This window comes from Taudactylus pleione, unplaced genomic scaffold (assembly GCF_031769625.1).
Source record: "Taudactylus pleione unplaced genomic scaffold, aTauple2 ptg000004l, whole genome shotgun sequence".
Lineage (NCBI taxonomy): Eukaryota > Metazoa > Chordata > Amphibia > Anura > Myobatrachidae > Taudactylus > Taudactylus pleione.
In genome coordinates this window covers 1,577,578-1,590,863 of record NW_028284407.1, presented here as the reverse complement: position 1 = coordinate 1,590,863, position 13,286 = coordinate 1,577,578, and the positions used below count along the sequence as shown (strand labels likewise).

Below are 13,286 nucleotides of genomic sequence, written 5' to 3'. Positions count from 1 at the left end.
GGTCAACTGCGAAACGACAATCACATTGGTTTGCGACAAGTCTGTATTGTCGCAGAAGAGGATGGTTGTTGCTGCGAATTTGACACCTCAACAATAGGAATTTTCTCCTATATTTTATTTTGTCTAATACAGTCTAATACTACTCAGATCATTACACTATTGGAAAAGGTCTCATCTACTCACCTACACCTAAGGGGACACATATGGGAGTTGGGCAAATTACTAGTGTAATCTAAATGTGAGCAGAAATCACAAAAATCCCAGCGCTGTAAAAGACATTACCGACCCCCATAGTGACGTCATATACTGTTAGTCCGTCATTTAAATGACTGGAACATATATATATATATATATATATATATATATATATAATATATATATATATATATATATATATACTGTATATAAAACATATGCACATATATATATATATATATATATATATATATATATATATATATAGATATAATTCAATATATATTGTATATATATATATATATATATATATATATATATATCTCAAAAGCATGAAAATCAATGTGTCATCTGAACATTCCTTGTTGTTTATTTTATAGTGACGTCATATATTGCTAGGAAGTGATTAACATTGCTAGAACATTGCATATAAACATATATATATGACACATATGTGTACATGTGTGTGCGTATATATATATATATATATATATATATTTATTTTAATATTTTTTTTTAAATATATCAATGTATATGCCAAAAGCAAGAAAATCAATGTGTCCAATAAAAATTCGTTGTTTTTTTTCCCTGGCCTTAATATTATGGGTTTGATGGAATGGAATAGATTTATTTATTGTTATTCTTTACCCAGTGTAACATAAACAAATGGCCACATATAGGCGCTGGGGAGGGGAGGGATAGCGGACGGGCAGGTGTGTGGAGGGGGCACGCTGCCAGTGTAGCGATTGGTTTGGGGATCACATGAGCAGTAAATAGAATGAGGATCAGGGATAAATATATGACTCATACACCAGCCACACACACACACTCATACACCAGACATACATACACACACTCATACACCAGCCACACATACACACACTCATACACCAGCCAAACAAAGCCTCATACACCAGCCATGCACACAGTCATACACCAGCCACACACACACACACTCATACACCAGGCACACGCACATACACCAGCCACACACAGACTCATACACCAGCCACACACACTCATACACCAGCCATACATACACACACTCATACACCAGCCACACACACACACTAATACACCAGCCATACATACACACACTCATACACCAGCCACACACACACACTCATACACCAGCCATACATACACACACTCATACACCAGCCATACATACACACACTCATACACCAGCCACACACACACTCTCATACACCAGCCATACATACACACACTCATACACCAGCCAAACACACACACTCATACACCAGCCAAACACACACACTCATACACCAGCCATAAATACACACACACACTCATACATCAGCCACAGACACACTCATACACCAGCCACACACACACACACTCATACACCAGCCATACATACACACACTCATACACCAGCCACACACACACTCTCATACACCAGCCATACATACACACACTCATACACCAGCCATGCATACACACACTCATTCACCAGTCATACACACACTTATACACCAGCCATACATACACACACTGATACACCAGCCATACACACACTCATACACCAGTCATACACACACTCATACACCAGCCATACATACACTCATACACCAGCCACACACACACTGATACACCAGCCACACACACACTCATACACCAGCCATACATACACACACATATACCAGCCATACATACACACACATACACCAGCCATACACACACACACACACATACACCAGCCATACATACACACACATACACCATCCATACACACACTTATACACCAGCCACACACACACACATACACCAACCATACACACACACACATACACCAGCCATACATACACACACATACACCAGCCATACACACACTCATGCACCAGCCATACACACACTCATACACCAGCCATACACACACTCTCAAACACCAGCCAAACACACACACACACACACACACACACACACACACACACACACACACACACACACACACACACACACACACCAGCCACACACATACATACATACATACATACATACATGCAAACGCTTACTAGCAGACAGGCAGACAAGACTGGTACTGAATACCTTGGCTCACCCTATCTCACCCATATATTTACATAATGTAGCTTTACTCGTTCTGGAATAAATATATAAATAAATAAATAAATAAATAAATGGATACATAAATAACATCAAGTTAAGCACTGCTACTAAAAACATTTCCAAATGTTGCTCATAAAACGTAAACGGAAAAGGAAATATTACCAATGCTGGTGAGAAAATATAATGATTTCAGTGTTCATAATAAACGTCCAAAAAGGATGTATTATAAAACAACGTGGTTAATATTAGTAACTATGTTTTGGACAGGCAGATCTTAACCTGATAGAGGAGAAAAAATAATAATAAACCAAAATATACTAAAAAAAAATATATGGGGTAAAAATGCTGGGCTGTCTGGGCTGTGCATTCTCTGTGCCCCCATCCTCTTTCGTTCCAGGATAATCAGGATAATGACTCTGTTCATGCCTCACAGCTCCCGCAGCCCTTTCAGGCTAGAGTGGCTGGCAGCCTTTTCTGTCTTGTGTTCCACCTCTTTGTCTCTTGTGATTATGTCATCCACACTCTAGATATATATATATATATATATATATATATTTATATATATATATATATATATATATATATATATATATAATGTGATCGCTAAAATTGAGCAGACAGAGCTGGGGACTAATTACCACAAGCACCTGAAATCACTGCTTGCCACCCATGCCAGCCACAATACAATCCCTTAAATGCCCTGCAATTTCCTCCAGAACAGCTGCAATTATCGCCAAAATACAGGCTGCTTATTACCCTCACTAAAAGCCTCCAAGACTATGACAACAGGAAAGGCAAAGTGCTACTCATTGAATTGCTAATAACCTTACAATTTACCCTAATCAACTGAAAGATGATGAAATGTTTCAGATGGCCTCCACATAATTCTTTATACACTATAAAGAAACTTAAATCAACTTTGCTAGATATTTGTTCCCCATAACGATATTATATTTAATTACATAGTCACCGCTAAATATAAGATGTAGCAGAATGAAATCGACAGTAAATCAGACTGAAAAAAGTGCGCTCCTACTTGTGGGTCGTAGATTGGTTGGGTTGGTGTCCTGGTTGGCACTAGAGGAAGGAGGAGAAGACGATGCCATCTCTCTGGTGACAAAGTCCTACTGTTTTGGTTGTCTTGATTAGTATCCAATGTCCTTTTTCTGTTGTCAAAGGAAACCGTGGAGATCCACCTCAAAGAGAGAGAGAAAGCACTTTTTAGAGATGTACAGTAGATGTTAGGGGTAAGGAGAGTCCACCTGGACTGGGATGACCTTGGAAGGCTGAAGCCTTGTTGACAATGACCTAAATCTGGTCTGATCTGTCACCATTTCCCTTTAATGTGGAGTACAGGAGAATACCAGTCCTCGGTGCTTGAAGGGAAGAAAAGAACATTGATGTTGTTCTAGGGCAATGCAATGAGGGGGCTAGCCGAAAAGTCACATTCATTTCGAGCATGTCCCTAACATATCTGTCCTATGTGAGATAGTCTTGCTCAGCAGACCATGCAGTCTCCTGTAATTATATCAATGGACACTGGGCTCTCTTATAATGACTTGTGTCAGACTGATGCCAGGTAGGGTGGGGGGGAATGGTGAAATTATCAGGCAGATGACCGACAGACACAGAGAAATGTATTTTATTTCAGCACAGTGCAATCACTGTCTTATTCCAAACATATAGTTTTACACTCGCTGTTTATATACATCCCGTTTATGTATACCTGTAGGTATCTTCATTGGAGATAATGTCAAACATTGAATCTTTTTTTTTTTTTTTTTACTAAATTCAGCTTTATTGAGACCATATTATGCGCATACATATTTAACAGTGTTTATGATTAATTATAATACTATAAATACAAACATTTAATTCAAAGCCAATTAGCTCTAACTATTAATGACCTAATGATGTAAATGGCAATGGACCTCTTTTACGAACTCTGTAGTCAAAATGTGATTTATGCATTGCATTATTTATTTATCTTAAAATGATTACATATTAACTAGTTCAATAAATTCGTTATCATGATATTGCCGGAATGACTTTGCCTAGACAGATCTAAGCTTCTTATACAAACAAAACGACTTAACATTACAAGTGCATTATAAGTCCTATAGCTGAATGGATTTGGGTCTAGGAGCGACTGAAGAACGGTGTAACAGGTTACCTCGATCTGTCCCTTCCAATATCATTATGTTGTTTTAGAAAACCTTCCGCTCAACTTTCGCTGCCCTCCAAAATAATCTCATGATAAAAGAGACACCTGCCGTGAATACTGTGCATGCAGATTATGTCATTATGGTGCTTACCTATTTAATGCCCACCTTTTGGGTGTCCAAGTGCAGATGACTTCACCCAGATCCTAAATCCTGCAGCCTTGCCAATTGTTCCCCTAAATACAAATGTCTTAGAAGAATTCCAGAGAGAAAAGACGTATGTATGTCAATGGGGTGCAAATATAAATTGGGGGATGCCCCTTTCTCCTCCACAAGTACTTGGCTGGGCTATTTTAGTGCAGTTAATGTCTGTACGCAGGCATGACTCAGTGCAACACCTCCCCTAGTCCAGTTTGAGCGTATCGACCGCATCACTTGCTGTGAGGTAGCAGCCTGGCCATTCTTCAGCGATCAGATGGCTAACGTGCCTTGTTTTCAGGGTGTCTCGTTGCCTGCAGGTGTTTGGGGTGGGCTGGGGGCTGATTGAGACAACCTATCACCAAGACTGCCCCCTCCAGAAAGCAACAAGGCAGGATAAGAAATAAAATGCAGTAATAGAGCACCCTGTATTGCCAAGAATGTGCAGCCAAGCTGAGAGGACTGAAGTATTTTGCTATGAGATGCTAATGGCTGGGAGGGGGTGATCTCCCACTGTACAGCAGCCCACTTCATTAGGCTTGTATGACGCCGGCCACATTCAATGCCATTAATCCTAAATCTGATATAAATGGGGATCTTTTAGAGGGTGACGTGTTTGTAAATTAACGTTGACTTATGTTTTTAATATCTGACAGTTATTTAGGTTGTTTTATACCTAAGGACCCCCTCCCCAAAATACATTTCTTTTTTTTACAACCTAAGTAAACGTATGTAATTGAGCACACTCTTGGTCTTTTGTTTGTTTCCTAAAGTGAAACTCAACAAGTTTGTTCCATTTTGCTAAATGGTCTAAAATGATCACTGGCCTATCTGCGCTGTAAATATCATTCTGCAGGTCATAAACTGTTACTGTCATTAAATGGACACAAGGGGGCGTCAGAGTCTCACATAATAAAATACTCTTCCTTAGGAACAGTGGATGTTTCTTACTAATGAATAGTTCTTAGCAATCAATTAATTATAGGTAGTTTGTATTATTTTATCGGTGTCAGAGCCATGCAACCTGTGTCTTCAGCTACTGGTGGGACTACAAGTCATAGCATGCCTATAGTTGTGCCACTGCAGCAGCAGATCTACAGGTTGATCAAGCCTGATTCATATGACAATGCTTTTGCATACCTGTTACGATTTTATTCAGTTATTTCAAATCTCTTTGAGTCTCCTCAAAGGTACTGTACCTTCCTTCTTTTGCACTTAATGCATATTAATAAGATTGGCGCTGATGGTTTGACAATTTTAATAACAGGTGACATAAAACACATATTAATTTATATAGATGAGTAGAGAACTATAAGTAAATTGTCATATGCATACAATGTACACATTAAGCCTAATTCAGAGTTGCACACAATTCTATCCACTTTTAGCGTTCATAGATAGGATTTCCACCTAATCGTCCACATCAAAGCGATCCGCTCCCACCCCATAATCCAGCCATCATCATCAGCAGGCATTTGCATCCCTACCCTTCATGCAAGAGACCCGACTGAAGTCTTAGTGGTCTCTGCACACGCGCACCTCTGAATAGCACGCAATTCCGTGAACAAGCTCCTGATACCCAGACGGATCCTGCATTCAAGCGCCCAGAAATGCCCACCCAGTAGCAAGTGGAGATCTGACTGAGATCCGTGCGACTTTGAATCGCATGTAATTGCCCTGGGTTGCATATGCAGGCACTGACACAAGCACAGTGTGCCAAAAATCGTGAGATCCGTTCGTAGACGGAATTGCGTGCAACTCAGAAACAAGCCCATTGCTTGTAATGTTACTCAATTTCAGCACCATGGACAGAGACCACTACTACACTGTATGTTGATTTCATTACAGAACTATGAATTGAGGGCCTGATATAGATTTGGAAATAGAGTAATGCTGGGCATACACTGCCAGATAAAATGTCTGTCAGACCGACAGACATTTTATCTGGCTGCCTGCCAGCCGCAGATGTCGCCGGCATACACTGTGAGAGAAATCTCACAGTGTATAGCCCGACATCCGCGCTCTGCCCCCGGGGGAGGAGACAGGAACACAGGAAATGTCTGTCTGTCGGCCGCGCTGGGCATACACTGCCCGATGCGGCCGATAGTTTCCCGGGTAAATATCGCATCGGACGGGCATGCTGGACAATCCAGCATGCCCGACCGAGCAATATTTAACCCTCGGTCGCCTGCATACACGCTGCAATTATCGCGGCGATCCGCCGATATCGGGCGGATCGTCCCGATAATTGCAGAGTGTATGGCCAGCATAAGATAGAGGAAGTGACTCTGTACCTGGGCAAACAATGTTGCAATGCAAGGGGTGCAAATACATAAGTTTTTGTTTCAATGCAGGGTAAATACTGGCTACTTTTGCATCTAGCCCACAAATGCTGGAGAGCTTTATTTTTACACTGTAATTTAGATGTCAGTTTGGACGCACCACTCCCAAATCTAACTCTCTCTGCACATTTTATATCTGCCCCACTTGCAGTGCAGCATGGTTTTACCAGGGTGCATAGTTACTTGCTCTTTCTTAAGCAGTGTATCCACTTGCCAATTAAACAGAGCGATTGAACAATTACTACATCGTAATCATTCAATCGCTCATTAATCGGGCATGAAAGTGTCAAAAATGACCAGCAATGCACGCTCCCGCTGGCAGTTTTCGATATCAATCATCGCCTGAACAATTGCCGATAATGACAGATTGGGCATGTTCGGGGCTGAGGGAGGGTGCCTGCACTGAACGACATATCGTTCAGGGGCACCTACAGGATGAGGAGCGACTGAACGATTACGATGTTGCAGTCATTCAAACGTTCCTCAGTCGGCAAGTGGATACGCACCTTTTTTCTATTCCCAAATCTGAATCAGGTTCTGAGTCTTCTACTGCACTTGCATGTTATTCAGCCTGGACCATGAAGAGCAATCGCTCTGTCAATCACTTTTTAGGCTTGTTGTACAATTCACAGTGCCACAGGGATTAAGGGGCATAACCAATTGTCCGCAAAATATTACGTGGACCTCGCAACCAATTTTGGATTACCGCAGGTATGCGTGCTCCCATGATGTAGTTTAAATCCCGGTTGTCGAGATGCTGGCGTAGGAATCCAGACACTAGTTAGATTCCCATTGTCAGCATCTCGGCCGCCGGCATCCCGGCGATAAATAGTGGGACTAGGGTTAGGCACTAGGGGTAGGGTTAGGGTTATGCACTAGTTGAAAGGGATTAAGTTTAAGCTGTGGGGGGGGCTTAGGTTTAGGCTGCGGGAGTAGTGTTAGGTTTAGGTTTATGAGTAGGGTTAGGAACCTTACTGACAGGTGTTGGTAAGTTTCCTGCCAGGATGCCGGCATTGGGATTCTGACCGCCAGGATCACGATCGCCAGCATCCCATACCCAACCTGTGCTCCCAATACCCATGGTATCCAATGAAAAAAAATTGGCATGTTCCTGTACGTTCACTATATAGTCCAATATTGCAGTAATAGGCACCTTTTTGTTGTCCAGCTGCCTACAAGTAATAGCACTGGCCGACAGGACTGCCTGTTGCTTGTAGCTCCACAACAACTGGAGAGCCACCAGTTAAATATTCCTACACTATAGTTGTAATAATAAGCTTCTTCCATCAATGGTAAATACATTGCCCCATAGATTAGACAACAACATGAAATTAGCTGAGGACTCTGGGGGTGGCACCATCGCTAGGGGCCCAATAGGAGCGGGCTGACACATGTAATGGTAATATATTTAAATTAATGTTTATAGGTCAGTATGAGTAAGGCAAATGTAACTACACTGTTCCAAAAATAGTAATTATCAGCAATTATCTTTCAAATGACATAAACCACATTTCCGTTCAAACTGTTTGACCTCCTAAATGCCAGAGGCTTAGGGTGCTGCTTCCATTTATGATAAGGGAGACAATGATAGATGGAAATCAACCACATTTACAAGTATTAGAAAAATAAAAAACGAATGTGATTTTATGCTATTTGTGTTGTTTGGTTTGTCACTGCACCGTTGATCAGAAAGTTAAGATTTGGGCACATGATCCGTACAGGAACTAAATATGACCGACGCTATTTTACCATTAACTATTCATTGTCGACCTTTTGCCCCTTACATAAGACACAAGCTGAGAATTAGTATTCTCACATTAGATATATCGGCTCATCCAACTATCCCTTGATGGACCTAGGTATACATTTTCCAGGGCTTGTTCAACTTCAAATCCAGTAATCACTCCCCCCCTAATTTCCTAGACATCTGCATTTTGGAAATGAACTCAGGGCCTACAGATACTTTCTTACTCTTCATTTCTCAGCAATGTTAAGGTTCCTGCTCAATTGATAGGCTGCATTCCTATAGCATTGGCTATGGCCATAATATACCTACATCTACAGGTGGACATTAATCATTTAAAACCAGTGACATACAGTATTACATGGCTGCATGCAAATCAGTGTCTCTGAGCTACAAGAAAACACCAGTCTCATATTAATTAAAGGCATATTTTCAAGACATGCAAAATACACAAGAGTGTAAAGAGCATTCATCCATCACACATAATCACATGTTTATACATGTATAATAGACTGGAAAAATAAATATAATCATTAAAATGATACCACTTTGACCTGCCACTCAAATGCCTACCACTTGATAGGGTTTATTTATCAAATGGGCGATATTATCACATGTGAGATAATATCAGTTCATGGTGCGGTATACAGTGGGGCAGTCTCATCTATCAAATAGTTACTTAAGACACTTTGATAAATGAGCCCTTTAATAACGTTGCACAGAGTGATATTATCTTATTTGACAATAATACTGTTTTAATACATATACTTCTAGTTGTTTTTCACAAGAGGAGCGAGTAATCTTTATAAAGACTGGATCGAGTGGTTTCTCCAACTGATAAAGATGATTTGCAAACATTTCATTAATTTGTCTGCTGGCTAATGCTAGAAACCAAGTTGTAACCTTATCAGATTAATTTTGTATCGCAGAAAGCACCAACACTATTTCCGCAAATGACGGTTGTTATGGCTGCCTGACAAGCTCTATTGTAGCGAATAGGTAAGGGGGTTACTGGCTGTGTGTGTTCAAACTATTATTATTTTTGTTTCAAACCAAACTGATACATGAAATCTCCAGCTCACAAGTAGATCGGTTAGGCATCTGCCCATCCTACTCAAGTCACTTACTCATAGATATTGTCCTGATAGCAAGTTCAGTATATGGAATATATACGTTTTACCTTTTTTGTGACAGCATTAAAATCTCCCCAATAGCTAGTAACGTAGAACAAATGGAAACAAGTATTTTGAACCCCAGAGAGTGCAAAATTTGTTTATATACAGTATATATTTTATTAATATCTTTATATCTGTAGAGTAATTAATTCTTTTTTCCATTCACACATTTTTTAATCACTTGCCCCACTTCAGAATAAAAATAAATTGAACATTAATGATATAAACTATTCTTCAGTCTCCTATTGACTAATATATTATATTTTTGTTTTCTGGCTCAATGGCCAAATTGGACAGTTATTATGTCACTCATTGCTCCGACGGATTGCAGGTCACAATGTCGTACATTTAGGTCAACAGCAATATTTAATACCAGCAATTTCCATATAGGAAGCGTAAGAGTGTAGAATATAATTTGTTTGCAGGTAGATAGTGGATGGGAACTAAGGGATGACCTCTTTTTGACGAAACCCCTTTTGTGTACAGAGAACATATCCTTGTTGGTCATGGTAAAATTGCCATGCCATCATTACATGCAATGTAGTCACTCCTCCAAGTATGGCAACATAATCTCATCTAATAATTACACTGCACAACAATGAAAATGTTTCCGATGTGAGAATAGTTACTTCTAATTGATTTCAGCATGCAAAGAATGAATATGACATTTAAAACTCTCAGTTAGCTCTGAATTCCGAGATATAGCCCATTTATGATGATGTAGGGGTATTCCTAGTGAAGTGGGCAGAATGGAGAGAATCTTACCAGCAATCTGTGTTCCGTGCAGAGGGGGCGGGGCCTAATGACCCAATTAAATGAATCAGTTATTTATCCCCTCCCCTATTCAAATATATGCGATTCACGGGATTCCCCACACAAGATAACTGTGGTGCACTGAGTGACAAGCGTAGTGAGCGATTCCACCAAGACATTTCAGCAATGGAACAAAGATATCAGGGTAGGTGATCACTACTGTTGGGCAGTGACAAGAGATGCCCCAGAAGAGGAGTACAAGCGACAAGCAAAGAGAAAGCACCCCCATGAATAGGCCACTATATTACATAGTACTTTCCTATGCTGTATGTTTGTTTCGTATGCTGTATGTTTGTTTCGTATGCTGTAGGTTTGTTTCCTATGCTGTATGTTTGTTTCGTATGCTGTATGTTTGTTTCATTTTGTGTTCTTATTTGTGATTGATTGAATTAAAACAACTGTTATTTATTTTCTATCAAGAAAATATCAGATTATTTTAAAATAGCTTTTCACTATGACTATATTACTAATGTACATACAGCATAGTGCAAGTAGTGTAGCTCAAAAAATAGAGCTAGTAAAAACATTCGGAAATCATTTTAGATTTTCTTGACCTCAAATTAGTAATGTGTGACTATTTTTAGAAAGGAAAAGTATTAATTTGTTGTACAGTGTTATCTAACCGTTAACTCAAAATCTGTGTTTGTTTTTTTGAATGTATTGCCCATATGGCCTATCACACGTAGGTTACACCTCCTGGTGTATAAAAACTTAGTACAGTGCGCAAATATAATTAAAACATATAAGCCTATGAACATATAAGCCTATGAACATATAAGCCTATGAACATTATAGGTAACAAAAGCAAGAAAGGGAATCTCCTCCCACCAATATTTTTTTTAGATGTTGAGTAGATTGGCAAAATAGAAGTGAGCGGTACTAGTGGCTACTGACATGGGTCAGTGTTGTACTAACAATGTCTGCTAGCACGAGATGTACTGGATAATGAAATTTGTTTCAAAGAAACCAAGTCTTAAACTAGGACTTTAAAATAGATCTTATAATTCCATTACAATGTAAAACCTTACATGAGCAGGGCCCTCCCTACCATTTTCATGTCTGTATTTATTTTGTCTACCTTGTATATTCTGTTTTATATATACCCTGTTTTCCCCAATGTCTGGCTCTGTTGAGCATTTTGGTGCCTTAAAAATCATTGACAGTATTAATAACAATTCTTGTAACTTCTCTTTGTCTTTATAAACTGTAAATGTTCTGTATTTCCACCTTTAAGTGTGTTTAGAGAACATTTATCCTCTTGGAATGCCAATTTTGATAATGCAGTGCTTTCACTTGACCATATATACGTGTTACATATTTCCAAATTGTTATAGATTATTAATTATTCTAATGAGAAAAATCCAGTGCAATTATTTATGGTAAAGGTTAATCCAATTATGCTATAGTTTTTTTCTTTTAATATCATTTCCAATTGTTATTTTTAATTACTGTGTTCTAGAGTGTTGTGATATAACTGTGATTATTCGTAATTTTATTCAAAATTGAATTTCAGTAATATTTTCTGTAAACAATTGGCCATGATTTTAGACAGGAGTTTGAAATCAGTATTTAACAAGATAATAGGGCCACAAGCACCGAGTAGAAGTGGATCTTTCCCTGGTTTAAGCAACAGAATCATATGGCATTCATTGGGGGAATTCAATTGTTTACTCGCACCCGCAGCTCCCGACTAAAGTGACAGAGAGATAGTCAATTGTTTGTGCATGACTGCCGGCCATACTCATTGCGCCCAGTAGGGTGCAACGGGTTTAGCTGCTCTTCCAGGGCATTTGGGTGCAACATGCATGATAAGTAGTGGGCTTCAGCGGCCAGAGCCGTAACTAGACATTTTGGTGCCCCCCATTTTCTAAATAGGGCTACAAGTATCAGTGTGCCATTGTGCTGGGACCCCAAGTGTCAGTGTGCCATTGTGCTGGGACCCCAAGTGTCAGCGTGCCATTGTGCTGGGACCCCAAGTGTCAGTGTGCCATTGTGCTGGGACCCCAAGTGTCAGTGTGCCGTTGTGCTGGGACCCCAAGTGTCAGTGTGCCGTTGTGCTGGGACCCCAAGTGTCAGTGTGCCATTGTGCTGGGACCCCAAGTGTCAGTGTGCCAGGGCCATAAATGTCAGTGTGCCATTGTGCTGGGACCCCAAGTGTCAGTGTGCCATTGTGCTGGGACCCCAAGTGTCAGTGTGCCATTGTGCTGGGACCCCAAGTGTCAGTGTGCCATTGTGCTGGAACCCCAAGTGTCAGTGTGCCATTGTGCTGGGACCCCAAGTGTCAGTGTGCCATTGTGCTGGGACCCCAAGGGTCAGTGTGCCATTGTGCTGGGACCCCAAGGGTCAGTGTGCCGTTGTGCTGGGACCCCAAGGGTCAGTGTGCCATTGTGCTGGGACCCCAAGGGTCAGTGTGCCGTTGTGCTGGGACCCCAAGTGTCAGTGTGCCATTGTGCTGGGACCCCAAGTGTCAGTGTGCCGTTGTGCTGGGACCCCAAGTGTCATTGTGCCGTTGTGCTGGAAATATGTGATATCGGCAAAAAAAAAACTGGAGTTCAAAGAGCACATTTGA

The 13,286-nt window shown here is 40.4% G+C and overlaps 1 protein-coding gene across 4 annotated transcripts in view; it reads right to left on the bottom strand.

Annotated features, from left to right (window-relative positions):
• The window catches only part of GAD1 (glutamate decarboxylase 1), a 167,564-nt gene that overhangs the window by 96,999 nt on the left and 57,279 nt on the right, over positions 1–13,286 (bottom strand). For 2 of the 4 annotated variants that reach the window (XM_088469505.1, XM_088469681.1), the window contains exons 1-2: positions 4,599–5,075; positions 3,320–3,479 (exon numbers count right to left, since the gene is read on the bottom strand). In XM_088469505.1, the coding sequence (XP_088325631.1) occupies positions 3,320–3,389 (70 nt within the window). In that variant the 5' untranslated portion in view covers positions 3,390–3,479; positions 4,599–5,075. Of the gene's footprint in view, positions 1–3,319; positions 3,480–4,598; positions 5,076–13,286 lie in introns of those variants that run through there. The other 2 variants (XM_088469590.1, XM_088469513.1) reach the window with 1 other exon arrangement.